This window comes from Leptosomus discolor, chromosome 1 (assembly GCF_034619465.1).
Source record: "Leptosomus discolor isolate bLepDis1 chromosome 1, bLepDis1.hap2, whole genome shotgun sequence".
Classification (NCBI taxonomy): Eukaryota; Metazoa; Chordata; class Aves; order Leptosomiformes; family Leptosomidae; genus Leptosomus; species Leptosomus discolor.
Window position 1 is genome coordinate 31756607 of NC_141391.1, and position 17521 is coordinate 31774127.

At 40.9% G+C, this 17521-nt stretch overlaps 1 protein-coding gene across 3 annotated transcripts in view; it reads right to left on the reverse strand.

The window, feature by feature from the left end:
- LRCH1 (leucine rich repeats and calponin homology domain containing 1) overlaps positions 1-15222 on the reverse strand; it is a 125378-nt gene extending 110156 nt beyond the window's left edge. For all 3 annotated transcript variants that reach the window (XM_086481954.1, XM_086481953.1, XM_086481952.1), the window contains exon 1: positions 14979-15222. In XM_086481954.1, coding sequence (XP_086338080.1) covers positions 14979-15222 — 244 coding nt within the window. The remainder of the gene's footprint in view (positions 1-14978) is intronic.
- Positions 15223-17521: the final 2299 nt, after the last annotated feature.

Here is a 17521-nt window from a genome sequence, read left to right on the forward strand (position 1 = left end):
TTCAGTTTTATGTCCCTAATTCACATGGCAAAACACCAGAGACACAAGTGTAAAATTATTGCAAGGAAAAAAACCCACTTAGATATCTTTTAAAAAACACTGTCAGAAGCTAAAGCTTGTACACTACTGAAACAAATCATACTCTATAATCTCATGCAAATATAATGCCTACTAGAAGAGCCTTTTCAACTTCTTCATACCAGAACATCAGTCACTTTGAATTGGTTGTGGAGTGTTAATCCAACATCTACTTGAGAAACTGAACAATATCCTCAAGGAAGTCATTAAGCATCTCATATGAGAAAATCTTTAGATTTATTTCTTCACAATCCAACATCAATCAATATTTTCAAGACTTTCTCACCCAGAATACAAAGCCATTGCTGACAAAATCTGCAAGTGATTGATGTTAATGGTGCTGTAAGTAATAGCAAGGCCAAGTTATAGATATATGACGGCCTGGAGCACATGGTAGGTCAGACACAATCAAGCTCGTATTTAACCTTGTTGTATGTAAACTTACAAAATATAACATGGAAGAATGCAATCATAGCCTTGGGAAGTGATAGCAGAAGCTTGGAGTGAGGACAACCATGAGCTCCCACCAACTCTTAAGTGCAAATGACGATCATGACAGTTGGGTGCACTAAGGGCAACTATTGATAAGCTGAACACACATTACCTCGCTGGTATTTGCGAAGTACCTCACAAATTGCTGGGTCCAGTTGTCAACAAGTAAGTGAAAGACAATAAAAAGGTTAGAGCACCCAAAAACCAATGAGGTTTCATGAAGTTACAAGATTTGGGATCTGAAATCGTTTTTCACAGCAGAACACCAACGGTCTGTCTGTTTAGGGCTGACTAACAAGCCCTTGCAACAACCACCACAGTGCTGTAAGATGTTAGCAGCCTCAACTCTGCCCTCCACTCCTCTGTTGGCACTTACCTTCCCTGGAACAGGGGCAGCAGGTGGAACCACATGCCAGCTCCTCAACATCACAGTTCAGAGCCTGTCAGCTTAAATCCACCTTCACCACCATTTAGTCTGCTCTCCCTAGCTAGATGGGCAGTACCTTTCAGTAGGAAGCTAGACAGACAACTGCAGTAGCATCTTAAATTAAGAGTAATAGGAATTACTCCTCATTAATCCAAGCTCTTAGTTTATTAAAGACAAAGGTAAAAATTCATTTATAAACAACTGCAAAGACTGAATGTCTGATACAGTGGATCAGCTGATCTAGCAGTTAGAGAAAAAAGAACAAATGACCAGAAGTTGAAGCTAAACTACAAAACTGTGTGTAATTTCTCTTACTTATTTCCAAAGGAAATCTCTAATTAATTATACTATTATCACTGGCATACTTTAAAATCGAAACAGTAAATATGCGCCATAAATTTCTGATCTAGATACAAAGGCTCAGTCAGGGAAATTTACAGCCAGTATTAGATAGAGCGTCAAACTGTATCAACATGAAAGTCTCTTTTAGTATTAATACCCAGCAATTATTCCACGCTTCAACAAGTATAGTCCACTAGCCCCGGAGTAAAAACACCAGCATGAAATAAGGTGAGATACATCTGGTACAGGATGACAGAAGTGACTATATTCTTGAAGTATTACAGCTTCTGTTAATGAAGCAAAAAAACTTAACAGTTTATTGCTCTCTACCATCTTCTTTTTTGTAACACTGCTTCCCACGGATTTGATTATACTTTTGCACAGGAAAGACATATAATGGTTATGCTCACATAACCTTAATTTAATAACTTAATCATAATAATTACCAATGAAGTAATACATTTCTCCCTATGTCCCGATTTCTTTCACAAATCTCGATCAAGGAAGGATTTAGAAACATACAAAAAGTAGAACTGTATCATGCATAGAGGAGGTGAAATATTTTTTTTATATAATGCATTTAATATATCAAATACACTCACAATGACATAATGTAAAATGCACTGAGTGAGCACAAACGATACCTGTTTTTTTCAAAGCTGCATCAATTGCAAGCAGAATAATATCTTCTAACCGCAAATATTTTTATTGTTCTATTATGAGAACATTGAAAAATAAGATGGTTTTGTTAGAGACAAGGAAGGGAAATTTTTAGAGACAGTCTAATCCCTTCAAATACTGTTAACTGAGAGGGTGTTTTATCTTCAATAAGTACCATATCAAAAATATTTTTTTAAAAATAGCAAATATTCTATGAAACTATTTGGCTAGAGGTTGTAAGCAAGGAATGTAAACAGCTTAGGCTGCTTACCCACCAAATCATGAAACAAAAGATTCTGATTTAGAGGGACAGCTGTATTTAGGAAAACTAGCAAGGTTTCTGATTAGTCCAAATAAGTAAAATTCAACCCTTCTGCAGATTGAGCACAGATATCCTACAGAAACTGATCTGGAATGATTCTTTTTCATAAATGGTTTAGAACAAAAGCATTTATACTTCAGAAACAGTAATTTTGGAGGGAGGTAGCTCTCAAACATTAACACTGATACAGAATTAATAGTCTTTGCAGAGTCATTCACTGGTCTGGCCATCTCAAATTTGTGTGATCACAAAGTTGATCAGAACTCATTCTATTTTAGCTGTATTTCCAGACTAGTGTGCTAACAAAGCCTTACACTGCAAATTTAGAACACAAAAAACGAATACTGATTTATCATGAGATTTTAGAATGAGTGTTTTATGGATGTTTATAAGCTACGTCTAGAGCAACACTGATTCACATGCAGAATTTGTCTACACTGACTTCACCCAACAAAAAATGACTATAACTGTATTTTTATACAAATTCTAGGCAGGAAAGCTTTACCTTCCTGCAGCACCATGCATTATTCCCACTTGTTCCAATAAAAAAATTTGGGAAAAAGCTAACAGATTTGGGAGAGATGTAGAGGGAAGCAATATCCAGCCTTTTCATAACTCTTCTCCTTTTCAGACCTTTTACTGGTGTAAGATTTTTCAGATTTAGTTAGCCTCTCATTATTCCCCTGACTATCCCAAACTGCTGGTTATGGGATCATCCAAACTACTCAGAAACCGTTCAGAAGCCATTTATTACAAGCACACGTTCACATACAGTAACTGGTGTACTTGTTTCAGGGGGAAGCAGTCCACTTTTAAAGGTACGTCCTACTATACTGCAGAGAAAGGAAACTTCACAGACTCCTTCTATTCCCCACATGTACAGCCTCAACTGCAATGCTCATGCTTCACTGTTCCCACAGCAATACCATGATTTATTTCTTCATTTTAGAGCCTTTCCCTGTAGAGGCTAAACCCTACACTCATTCTTACTTCCCTTTAACAAGTACTTGTAGAAAAGCCTCTTTTTCTTCAGGCTACCATTGCTTCATAGGTAAGCACAACTTAAATTTTTCTGACAAACTGGATGTTGGAAGGATCACACGGCCACATCTCCCACAGCTTAACATTTAAGTGCATAACTAAAATGCTTCAGTGAGACTACCAGTTACTGCAGTTATGTTACTACCACACAGAACTGTTCAACACCAAACTGAGCTATAAGATTCCAGAAGCCATTTTTAGCCTTGGGCACTAGGCCAAAAATAACCTTTTCAGTTCTCTAGGAAGCCAAACGTACAAAGATATGAAAACTGACAGGAGTATAGCACTTCTTGCCAAAACACAGTTGTGGGGTGTTTTTTTGTGAAGTTAATACTCTTTCCTATTACCTGATTCTTAACAAATCTATAGTGATATTCTTTTAGAGACTGAATATTACTGAATTGTACTATCAGGCTTCTGTGCCAGATGCTACTAGAAAGTGACCTTTCTGTTTCTGTATTTAAAAATCATTTGCAGGACTTAAGACCACAATGAAAGCTTCAAGGTTTATGTCTTTACTACTATCCCAACATCTTACAGAACAAAGCTTCAACTCAAATGCCTCAACATCCATTCTTCAAGATACCTTACACTGTCTTGATTGAGACGTAAAAATAAAAGCTGGGTTCCTTTCACAGTCCTGTCCTTGACCTTTTCTGAGATCTCGAGCAAGCCATTCAAAATTTCTGTTCCTCAGTTTTTCCAATCTGTAAAAATAGGGATAACCTGCACCAATATAGAACAATGAAATAACTCACCGAGAAAAGCAAAGTTTGCAGGGTAATTTTTAACAGAAACCTAGAACGAGGTCTATGCTGGGACCAACTAAAAGTAGAAAATATCTCTGAAAGTCATTACAAACATTCAATATAAGTACATAAAAGGCTTTTAAATTAATCAAAATACAAGAAATTAAGAAGGCTACTTTTCTACCCTTAGAAGTTCCTGACTGGTTGGCTGAACGTCAAAATTACACACACCACACTTTACCCAAGCATTAATAGCTGCAATACCGTGACACAAAAGAATATACCAAGAGAGTGGCTGTCTTATCTCTAAATTCTCTTACAAAAATTTTAGCAAACTGAAGTTATTGGATATTTAATATTAGCTCATCTTTTCATTCAAATCATAAGATTCATACCACTTGCATCAAAGACTTTCTTTGAAGAGCATGCCCTAATCATCTTCATTTTTCATGCTGAATTTGAGCAGGCACGTGGAAAAAAAAAAAGAGGGTAGTTATGAAGATGGGGAGAAATGTGCCAATTTTTTAATTAAAAACAAGCAATTCCAGACTTGGCAGCCTCTTTCATTCCCCCAAAATACCTCAGAAAAATAATGGACAAAACTACACATCATCAAACTAACATGACAGTTTTCCATCAAATTGCAAAGTTCACATAATGAATGGAAACACCCATTATAATACAGCTGTAATTCAGTAAAGCAGTCTTATTAGTTTCTGCAGATTTTGACTAAGAAACTGCATCATCTGCTCACAAGAGGTTAAAAAAATAATCAAGAACTACATGCAATGACAAAATATGTTGAAGTTGTATACAAACTAAGTACCAGTACTGCTAAGTCTTAAAATAAGACAAACCATGGAAACATAAAACATTTTAGACGGACCCCACAAACAAGTTCTTGGTATTCATCCTTCTTCAAAAACACTACTAAGGAGGGGAAAATACCATGTCTGGTAAAACTTGCAAGTGACAGGACATGTGTGAGTGAGAAAAAAAACACAAGTCACTAACACAAAGCAATCTGAACTGCCTGGTAAACGAAACACAGGCAAAGAGTAGGCATTCAGCCAGACTGAAATTCAAAACTTGGAACAGGGATCACAGGCAAAACTTACTGAGCAGGGAAACGACATCGTACACAGTGGAAGGCAAAATTTTTCTTGAACTGGGATGAACTCCAAAAAAAAAATTAAAAATAAACCCAAGCAACACAACCTACAAGGAGCATGGGAAACCTGGGTTTAAGCTTCTCCCCTTAACCAGTCACAGCTGCTGTTTAACAACCAGGGCATCTTCCCCCTCAACTGCCGAGAAGGCTCCTTTCATCTTTGACCAGAAATCCCATCCCAGAAACCTTCATCACTGTCTGTATTTCTTAATTATGTAACATATGAATGACACTACGTTCTTCCTCCTTCCCCACCAAATGAACAGACAGCTTTGTTGTTACTACACTTGCCGTGCCTTAAAAAGACTGAATTGAATAAATTCAGCCAGGCCTCACTGTTCTCAAAATACAGTAACAGAACAATGGCAATGGTACAACCTGTCAAGTATTCAATTGTTTTACCCCCTATTTCTCCTGTCAGTAAGTTTATAAACCATTAAAAGTTCAAACATTAAACAAACAAACAAGTCATTTTAATAATAACTTTGCTTACGATGATAGCTATTTCACTATCTTTAAATTCTGAGACAAGGTTCTTATTATACACCAACTGTTGTATTTGTATTTTGGGTACCTTGCCTTACTTCCTGTAAGCCTCATCCAAGGCTGTATTCTGCTCCACCTCTTTCCTCGGATTAATCTCCGATTCAGTTTTCTTTTCCTACCCTATTTCCTGCCCATTTTCCAAAACTTCTCCATCAGTTTCAGCAATGACCAATTTATCTTTGCAGACTTTTTATGAACCTGTTTCCTTCTGCTTCCCAAACAACAGATCCAACTTGTCATTCATGCTTTTCTCTTCATACTTAAACATGGAGGGTTTTTTATTTCTCATCTGATTTTTTTCACTTTTACTTTTTGAGCATCTAATGTAGTGCTACAAAGGAGTGATGCCACTGCAAATAATGCAACCAAACATGCAAACTTCAAATGTTAAAAAAACCTGACATGTCTGTATACACACGATACATCAAAGTGAAATTGTCATTTGTAGTTACTTTGCTACTTCTGAAACACAGTACTTGGCACATGCCATGTTTAAATACACTTCCAAGATTTTTTTTGCTGAATTTAGTTTCTCTAATTCAAAAAATTATTTACCTTAAAACCTCCACCCACATATTAATGCCAATTGTCCCAGAAAGAAGCGTTTATAGGACTGCATTAGCAGAAAACAGCTAACTAGTCTATATAGTTAAATCCAAAAACTAGAAATTAAATCTGTTACCAATCTTGCACTTACAGTACTGTAGTTTCGGAAGGAAAGAAAAATTCTGGTTTTAAAGCAGGTGTTTCAAGCTACATTGATATTGGCAACATCGACTTCAAAAAGGAAGGATTATCAAGAAAAGTGCAGAAACAATTGTAGGGAGACACAAAACATTCATAATCTTTACAACATTTGTAATTTATACAGGAAAGCAGTTGGTGTATTTCAGTAAATGAATTACTGAAAAACAGAAAAGGTAACAGACAACAAGTATCTTCCAACACATTTTCGTATTTGTTCAGTACAAGTAATTCCCTCCATTCTACGAGTATTTCCAAACCCAGGAAAAGAAAACCACTGTACAAGTTTGCATCCTCCAGACTCAGTATTACGATTACTGCAACTCAACACCAAGGAATAAAATCACCCGTCTACAGAAAACCAACACAAAAACCTTATCCACTCAGCAGCACTGGTCACTGTTAACATGCTGCTCAGCTGTTTTGCTCTACTTCTCATAAAGATCAGTTCAAGAATTCTCTTCTGATAAACAAAACCTCCAGCTACTTCCAGTAACTTCTCTAACCATACCTAGAAGAGCTACCTCACATGGGCATCATGAAATTATCAACCAGTTTTTAACTAAAGGAGTCAGAATTCCCACAAACTCAGCTGAACATGGAATATTTCATGCAGCTTCAAAAGTGAGTGCAAACCTCAGGCTCCAAATTAAATGCAAAAGTAACCCTCATTTGGCTCTGCCAAGATCATCATCTCACTCACAAGTTCTTTTTTTTTTTTTTTAAAAATATTTCTTCTATGGACTGGGATAGAAGGACAAAAGACTGTTAGTGTTATTTCTATTTTTAAATAGTTAGGAGGTTTACAGATATTATGGTGTTCTGCACCATACAAGGAAAGAAAGGGATAAAAAGGCAAGCTGGCCAGCAAGACACTCTTAAGGGAAAGAGGCTGGGAAGAAGCAGTAGAATTTTAGGACTGAATTCCTCCCACAAGGACGCATCTACCCACCAATTTAGCAGAAAGTAATTATTCCTCCAGAAGCTTAACTCCTCAGTACCTTTCCAAAGAACTACCCTGACGTGTGTACTACATCTTGCAAAATGGTCAGCAGGGAGCGGTCAGAAGTCAGGAGACCCAACACCCATTTCCACTTCTGACAGTGATCTGCATGCTGAATATGGGGATATTTTTGGCTCTTTCAGTTTCACACATGGGAGAACAATAAATGGGTAAGCTATTTCCTTAATTCTGGTCCCACAGAACATGTCAAGGATACCTCACTGGTTTCAGAAGTGCCATTTAAATTATTTCAATCATATTGATTTTAATTGTGAATTAGTGTACTAACCAGCTCGGGAATGTTCACAAGACTAGTAGATGCTTATGAACACAGCCAGCAAGAATACAGCAGGCAGATTAAACTGTCTGTGGTAGCTACTCATCCTTCCTAGAATGGTCATTCTGATATGCAAAACATCACTCCCTCAGTCTTGGTTGCTCTTGCAACTCTGTAAGTAGCAAAAATGTCACTGGCTTTTCCTTCTGCAGGCAAATGGATGCTAAGCTTCCCAAACTTAAATTCAACAGTTAATCTCTTAAAGTATGAATTTATTTGTAGCATAAAGTCTGTAAATGTAATTTATATTAGTCAAATAATTTTATCCATGTTTATCTAATTCTCTGTTCACAAAATTGTAATCATCACCAATAATGTAACTGCTCAAGAGATCGATTTTTCCTCAGTTTTACAGATAACGGAAAAGCATCCCAAGCCAACACACTCAAACAAGAACAGAAAGCTCACCTCCCTGCTTATAATCTTTTCCCTTTCACTTCCATCACTTCATATATTTTCACTCAGTACTTCATAAATTTTCACTGACTTTGTATGACGCTTCTGCCTTTAAATAGTATCTCCCTTCTATCCATTTTCCTGTTCAAACCTGTATTACATTGACATTTGCCTCCTTCCTCTTCCAAGTCACAGTTGGGCAAATATTTGTTCTATTTTGTCATAGCCGATTCTACCCTGGTCTCTTCCCCTCACAAACTCTTTACTGTTTTCAAAACTCTGTGTATAGAAACTGTATTAAGATACACATTGCCTCTCCTGTTTTACAGATGTCTAAACCAAGATGTCTTTCATGCCAAGGACACACACATACACACACAAAAAAAAATCAGGGTTAGGAAGAAAAGGAGGTTCGCAAACCATGTAGGGATATTTGGCTTCTACCTCCCACAAGGCCTGTGATCACACGCGAGTCGATCTTCAAAATCGAAGTTGTTCAGCCAGACATATCTGAAAAGGAACCTGTAGCACCTTTACTACCATAATAGCACTTTTGGAGCTCCAAGTCAGTCTTTTCCAAGGCTGACAGGCCGAAGGCACAAAAAGGGACACTTCTACAAAAGAAATCAGTTTTCATCCATTTACACACACAGCGGGGCCAAACACAGCTTTGGCAATTCTAGGTAAAGCTGTTTAAAAAAACAGCCACCCTAAGTTGGAAGTTAACTTTAAGGGTAAAGGGTAAAATACATGGCTGAGCTTACCCCTGCTGAAATTGAGAGGTTTCATGTGATTTCTAGGCTGTCATCTCTCCTACCTCTTAGCCCTTGCACGAGTTTTGAAGCTCCTCTCCAAACAAAGCAAGCAAGCCAAAAAAGAAACAAACAAATAAACAAAACAACCCCACTGGGCAAGGAGATGGACACATACACAGAGTCAGTGGTAGAAAGCCATTAATCTGCTCAAGCCACATTCTGAAACAACAACCACCAGGCAATTGAGGACTCCTAATTTCTTTCATGCAACAAAAGGCACTCTGAGTTAATTTGCTTTATTTTGTGCTGAGGAGACCCTAACAGCACCTGCAAAGTCACTGACTGCCTTTCAGCTACAGGGGCATAAATGTCCAGACAAAAGAGGTAACTTTCAAAAGCACTACTGACTAGACTCTATATGGGGAAAGAACTAATAGACTCTTTTCAACAGAAGTCAACAGCCTTGATGTCTGTATGGTCCACAAGCAACGACATACTCAGACTCGGGGAGGAAAAAGAAAAAAAGGACCAAAGGGCTTTAAAGGGTATTCTGAAGTTGTAAGTTGCTAAGCACGTCTATGCTTCTAAAAATCTCATTGAGTTTGATAAAGCTCTTTCACAAAGCATTGCTTATCAGAAAAAAAAAAAAACCTAGAATATGGTAATACAGAGATGTCCAGACAGACCACATTATGAAGTTACGGTCTGAAATTGCATTTATACTGTTGGATACATAATAATGAATACAAAACGGATTTATCTTCACTTTTTACCCCTATATAAAGACACATTATATAGTAATCTCAAACAAGAGTTACACCACGTAAGTTTGGGCTGCAGGGCAACATTCAATTCATTTATGAGAATAAACAAACATCCTTCCTCCTCTCTCGCTCTCCTAATACACTTAGGACATTATTTGTGTAAGAGACAGAGTAAGTAAGGTTAGAAATCTTCAAATAAACTGAGGAAGGCTGTAGGAAGGGACTGACTATTGAACATAAAGAAGAAACAGAGTTTCATTCTTTTTCTCAGATTTATAATTAAAGATGTTATTTTTATTGATAAGAATTTGGATAAAATGAGTAAAATTAAAGGTTCTCAAGAAGCCCCATCCAAAAAAACCACAGTGTAATCAAAATATGAATTCCAGACAATGAATTATAACCTATTCAAAGCAGTAATTATCAGAGAATTCTTAAAAGGAGAGGGGCATATCAAATCTCTTTTCTTCCCTAGTGACCAAATAATAACCAAATTCTAAAGAAAAGTCCATTTGGCGGTCATTTTTGGTTCACGAAAGTATTCAGTAGCACAAACCAGTCTGTATCTCTGACATCCTTCCCAGTACAACCTGCATTTGTAGTAAGTGGAACCAACTGCACATCTACTGCTACAGTTAAACGAATTCCCAGAAATAAAATAAGAATGGCATTAATAAGGGAGTTGGAGAAAATCAGTGAGAATTAATTATGGCAATCTAATATACACAGTTGTTTATTTTTAAAAAAAAAAAAAAAAAAATTTAATTAGCAAAGAGGACTGAAAGGAACATATTTCACCTGAACCAGTATGAAACCCCAAAACAAGAAATAAATTTTTCAGAAAGACAAGCAGAAAGAACTTCCATCTGTTGGGTACAAACAAATGCATTCCTGGACTTCACTGTGATGGAAGACAACTTGTAAATTTGTTTGGGTTTTTAATTTCGTTTACATGATCCCACAAGAAGGACTTAGATGTCAAAATTCAAGCTAAAGTGCCCCAAAACCTAAAACTAAAGCTTTACAGGTTCTCAGACAGCTGTTCAGGTGCTGCTGCGATTTTTGTACCATCTTGAAAACAAATCTGTAGTTATACAGCCCAAACAACTATTTCAAAGATGCTGCCAGGCAGGCTAAGTTGTCTTTAGCACAGCATTGTCTGGAGAGCACAGTCCATTTTAAAACATTTTAAAAAAACAGTAGATAGGAGTTCTTTTGTCTAGTGAGCATTCTAAAGTACAAAAAATAAATACATATTCTCTCCAGAATTTCATGTTGTCCAAACTAGTATTCGAATACTTCAATTTCTATTTCTTTTCAAACAATCTAACACCTGATTTAAAAAAAAAAACCAAATTTCTCTCACATCATCACAAGCAGCAGCAAGTAATCCTTTCTCATGTGCCCAACTCACACGATAGAAATGGATGAAACAACTATTCATCAGAAAAGGTTCAGAGGATCTGTCTAAAGAAATACAGCCAAAGCCTACAGAAAGAAGTTGAAGTGATACAGGCAGCCATGGCTACGCACTTAAGTAACAGCTTTGGGGCTTTTTCTTCCTCTTTTATAAACTAACATGCTTCCAGCATTTCCAGTGGTTTTGAGGAATATAATTGCATACTATTACTTAAGAACTATGTGATTACAGTGCCACTGTCTTCTGCATAACCCAGCCTGTAATAAAAGTGATAAGAATAGCATTTATTATTTTTGAAATGGTTTTTGCAATGCATCCACACTGATGTGGTTTAAAACATCTGACTAAACTCAAGATACTTTATGTAGAGGTTTTATTTCCTTCTAACAGTACTGCACACCATGCAAACTCCCTTCTATGTGCAAAGATACTGCCTGAAAGTTCACCCGACCGGGTCACTCGGCTCTTGAGCAAAATTTTCAAAGATTCAGGAAGAAATATCCTATCATGTCTCTATAAGCAAGATGCACTCAATGCAAAGAAAAGTCACAGAAGAAAAAAGCATACCAAGAAGCTGCACAAATAGAAAGTGACAAGTATAGTTAAGCCTCTACAGTTACTACAGAATGTAACTGCAGTAAGAACTAGAAAAGTCAAACAATTCAGTCCCAGCTATTGAAGGCAACCAAGCTACATCCCTTTCATAAGTGTATCAATTGCTATACAAAATTTGACTTCTAAATTTAGGAAAAAAATAAATGCATGAACAGAGAATTTAACACTTTGGTCTTCCTCAGACCTACCTAAAGCACTCAAAACTTCTTTAGGAAACAAACTTGATAGTAATTTATTTGAGAGTAGCTGTCAACCATCACTTTCTGAATGCAAAACTACTGTGGGTATCTAATGCTAAAATACTGTCAAGATTCAGACATAGTTTCAGTTTTCTGGAAATCCCCTGCTCCTCGGATCTCTAAACTCAATCCCCCAGACTAGTCTTCTCTAAATCAAGGACTGTCCTTATTTTTCAGTGAGACTGGCCCTCTTTTAGCAAAAAAGCTGTAACAGTGAAAGGCTACTCCTACCCAAAACATCAAAGTTTCAGGGCTTCAGAGACATGTCAGCACATCAAATTCAAAAGTAAAAGTCACTCACTGCAAGGACATATTCCAAGTAGTACAAGAAAGTACAGTTTTACACTATGCACATTTATGGAGAGGAAGAGAGAGAGAAAATTCCCATCAAGAGCTTGCCCCAAGAGCCTCAAAAATCTGGGCATAAGCCAAGCGACTTTTCTGTTTATATATTCTACTTATGTAATGTAACAAGTGAAAAAGGAACACAGATTTTTCGGAAATATATCAACATTCAACTTAACTCACAATGCCACAATTCCCATTAAACAGTTACAATATACTGTTACAAACAAAAATATAAACTAACTATAGATTAACACATAGTTCTCCTAAAAGGGGACAATGAAAAAAGGGCTGCTGTTGTTACAAGATCAAGACATGGGCTGCTCTACACTGCTGTTTGTACCAAACAAAAAGAGAATGAAAATCACATTCTACACTTAATTTCATATTGAATATCTTCTAACAAAAGCACATTAATGCTTGAAGGCAAAGACTACTTTTCCCCTGAACAGTAAACTTCCTTAGTGTAGCAAGCAAGCAGGTAACAGGCATGTACTACTCACACATACAGTTCATGCTTGTACAGAACATAATTACACAATACACAAATACTAACATTCAATCACTGCCAATCAAAGAATTTTTTTCCAGCACATAATTTTGTTTTCCAACAGCTGGATCAATATTAGGTGAAACCAAACAAGCCAACTTTCTGGATTTCCAGATTACTTATTTATTACTTATTATCATGGCATGTCTTCACTACAAGACAACATCAAAAAACAGATAAAATATCTTGCTTGGAGAGACAAGTTGAAAGTTATTCTTCTAACTGCACACAGTTCCACTATCATGTCTTACACCCTCCACTAACATACCTGTCACCGAGTCAGTTAACGGTTAGCATGGCAATTCATGCTACCAATTCATGGGAGTTTCATTCATCAAGTTTCCTTCATATTTCTCTTCTATTGGTATGATGATATAGGTGGTCATACAGACTGCTATGAAATCCATTCAGCAACAGCAAACAAGCGACGGAGCTAAATAACAATTACCTATGACATCTACCACACATCTGAGACATTACTCTGTTCCTTACAGCTGGGATAGATAGAAGTATGCAGTCAGTATATATGTTTTCACATTCAGGAAGGCATAAATATATACCCTCATGTGCAAGAGTAGTTGAGAATTTAGTTCCTGTTATCACATGTTTGCATGCAGGTATAGCACCTGCTGCTTTGTGGGACAAGAACAAGTGACTGCTTGTCTGCTCCTCTGCTGTCATAACACAACGATCTTCAGCAGCCAAATGGGGACACAAAAAGGCATGCAGAGGCGGTACACTGAAGATCTGAGGAATACGCTAATATATTCTTCTAGTGAGGGTTTGTACTGTTCTACCTAGTGACACTACATAAGGAATGGATTAGCCTCCAAGCCCGGGCACAAACAGGGGCGAGAAAACAGATATGACCTTTTGTGGGGGTCCACCTCCTCAGGTGAGAAACAAGCGTGCCTTTTTTCATGTTAGAAGGAGGGTGGAAGGGCAAGATAAATGCAGACCAGCTACCACTCCTCACCACTCCTGCCTGCAGGGTTGTCAGGCCTGTCCCCTCTGCAGATTTATGTAACGATGGTGTCCCCCACTGTAGAATATGTACAGCGCCTCTGAAGACAGGGATTTCTCTCCCCATTTGCCTTGGAAGGCAGCATTGCATACAGAGCTAGAACTATGGCTATATGACTGTAAGGATACAAGGGTGGATGTCAGCCCCAGCGTCAGCCAAGTGGCATTTATGAAAAGTAGAATACTCTCCGGGTTAGCTACAGAGCAAAAGTGTTCCTATGGACAGGTGTCCATCTGTGGCGTGCAAACAACTGGGATGCTCAGAGGCACATCAGCGTCCTAATGCGGTTACACACAGACGTGCATCCCCTCTCATGCCAGGTGGGTCCACCTACATGCAGCAGGATGGAAGAAGCAGGTATCCAACCTGGCAAGCGTATGCATTCCTCACAAAACCGATTCAAAGGTGGGCTGCCTGCAACTTCAAACCTCAGCGGTCACGGAAGGGTGGCACAGAGATGTACATTCCCCAGAGGGGGAAGAAGACAGGTGCGAGCAAGAATCCCACACACACACACTCCCCCAGCGTGCCACGGAAGAGCCAGCTCTGCCTCACCAAATGCGGGGAGGGGGGCGGGGGGGAAGGAGGTTGTGCAGCGATCCAGCCATATGGGAGCAAACACCTACCTCATACAGTAACAAGGCGGGGTGGGAATAAAGAAAGCATAGGGACCACGGAGAGCTGGGAGCGGGCTCGGTTTCTGCGCGGGCCGGGCCCAGGGGAGGGCGAATGCCCCACGCCACGGAGGTCGAGTGAAAGGGTGGGGAGTGGGTGTCCTCCTCACAGGGAGGCAGGGGGGCACTAGGGTGCCAAAGAGAACGGGGGGGAAGGTGGGCGATTTAATCGCCGGGGGACCCACCTTCCCCCTCCTCTCCTCCCCGCCCCCTCAGGCGGATACCGGCGCCGGCCGCCGCCTCCCCCCCCCCCTCCGCGCCCCCGGTTTCTCGCCTGGCCTCACCTGCCCGCACCGTATCGGAGAGGTCGTGGCTGAGGGCGGCGGCGCTGCGCGGGAACTCCTTCAGCTTCCTGCCGCTCAGGTTGAGCCCCCCGGAGTGCGCCGCCTCGTCCAACGCCCGCTCCAGACCTCGGTTCAGCGGCGCCTGCAAACCCAGCGACCCGCTGCCGCCGCCGCCCACCCCGGCCGTTGCCGCCGCCAGAGCCGCGGCGGGGAAGGGCTGCGACTCGCCTCCCAGCGTCGCCATCTTTCCCCTCGCCCGCCTCGCCGCTGGGGGTACCCGAGAGGGCCACCGGACCTGCCTGCCTGCCTGCCTCCCTCTCTGCCTCCCTCCTCCTCCTCCTCCTCCTCCCGCTCGCTGTGGTGGCGGCACCGCCGCCGTGAGGGGGAGGGGTAGCGGCAGCGCAGCCAGGAGGCGGAGGCGAACGGCCCGGGCGAGGCGCGCCCACTGCGCATGCCCGGCCTCACCACAGCCCCCCCCCCCCGCTTTCCGCGGGGCGGGGCGCTGCGGCGCCACCTAGCGGCGGCGGGTGGCGCACCCCCCGGCCGCCCGCCGCCGCCGCCGCCGCTGCGAGCGCGAAGGACGACGCGAATGCAACCGCATGGAAGCGCAAAGGGAGGGGCGAGCTGGCCCTCGGGTTTTGTCACAACATTCCCCACCGCCTTCCCTTGTACCGGCCAGCCCGGCACGTCTGCCCGCCACCTGCTTGGGCCCCTTCTCCCGCCGCCCACCGGAGCCGTGCACCGCGCTGGCTGGGCCGGCAGGCTCGGGGGCTGGGTGGGCGGCAATTTGCGGTCGGGTGGCGTGAAACCACCGTGCAGGCAGGCGTGCGTACGCTCGGGCGGCAAGGCCTCATTTGAAAATTAAAAGCTGCGGTGGCTGTTGCCGCTGAACGAGGCCCTGGGGAGCATCTGCCCTGCAGAAGGCTTTCCTGGGACTCCCTGCTCCCGCGGGGGCTGGTTCACGCGTGTGCATGGCCTGCCCAAGAGAGACCCTCGAAGGTGTGATTTGGAGTGGCAAACCAAGCGCAGGAACCGTGATCGGTTCAGTTTTCAACGGAATAACCTTCCTGAGGGGGTTGGCTTTGGTTTATTTCCCCCCATTCTGCTTTCTGCAGCTTTGCAAAGCTGAGCCGAGGAGTGGGAGAGGAGTGAGGCCTTGTGTTTCCACAGGGTTTATGGAGTTCAAAGCTAAAAAAGGACTTGGATGTCGTCACCCATGACCTGTATTTTACACAATTTTACATTTCACTCAGCCTGTGTTGTGATCAATGGCTGATGTTGAACCGAAACCTTCCCAGCTCCAGGAAATTCAATCACTGAGTGCTACAGGGACAAGGAAGACAGAATTGCTACAAGGAAACATTTTTTAAAGAGGCTGCCTTACATTAAGGAAAGAACTGTAAGGTTAGATGGGTAGAGGGGGATTATTTTGCTGTTAGTACATTTACACTGCACCTAAAATACAGGCACTGAGCTTAAACTCCAGTCCAAACTCCCCTCACACCTGCAATTGACAGTTCTTCATGTTCACCATGGAGATCTTGGGTTTCAGCATGACAAATTCAGTGTCCTACCAGTTTGAGAAAATTTTGGGTGCACGAGAGAGTGATTCTTTGGCACCATTCCTTGGAACAGCCCCTAGCCAAAGAGGAAATCAACAGTTAACACATCAACAGTTGTGCCCAGATATCACATTACTTTTGACAAAGCTCGTTGGTGGGTTTTTAAGATCGTTTTTCCCACAAATTTCCACTAGTCACAGCATGGTTTGAATTTGTTTAAAGGCTTAATTTCAGCTTGTGTGCAATCTCTGCATTGCTGCTGGAAAACATAAAGAAACAGATGAATAGCTACATTTTCTCAGTGATTTAAAGAAAAGTGTTGATGAACAGTAGTTCAAGTTGAGTAAACTGTGAATAAGAACAACTGCTAGGCTTCCCCTGTAACGGAAATTTTTTTTAAATGCAAGTTTAATGAATTAGGTACCATATTCTTTTACGTTTAGAGAAGTCTGAAAGATTGTAGGTTTTATGACTCAGTAAATGACTTTGCACAGGAGATTTCCTGTGTATTAAATTACCCAGCATCATGGAACTTTATTTTGAAACTATTAATATAGAACTAAACATTCAGACAGTCTATCTGCAGAAATCATCTTCAAGCGTCAGCTCTTTACAGCCGGGTAGCAGGCCTGTCTTTTGCTGAGGTTTGGTAAGTTTTCTCACCAGTGGGACACCATGTTCCTTCCTCCCCCACTTCTGGTAAGACAAAATGATTTCTAGTGCTGTTTTTGATAAAAACAAGGGTTTTTTTTCTCTTCATTGTCTTCACACAGTACCGCTAATCCTGGGATTTGATTCACAGCATCTCATGTAAGGGCGGCTCGCAGCAATACGTTTCTCAGCCTCTTTTGAAGGACAACTCGTCCTCCTTTGCAGGAGATTCCCATGGTGCCAAAGGGCCATCAGGCTCCCCTGCTCGCAGGCAGGCACAGCATGCCCACCTCAGCTGCCCTGTTGGGCTCGCACAAAGGGCCCATGGCT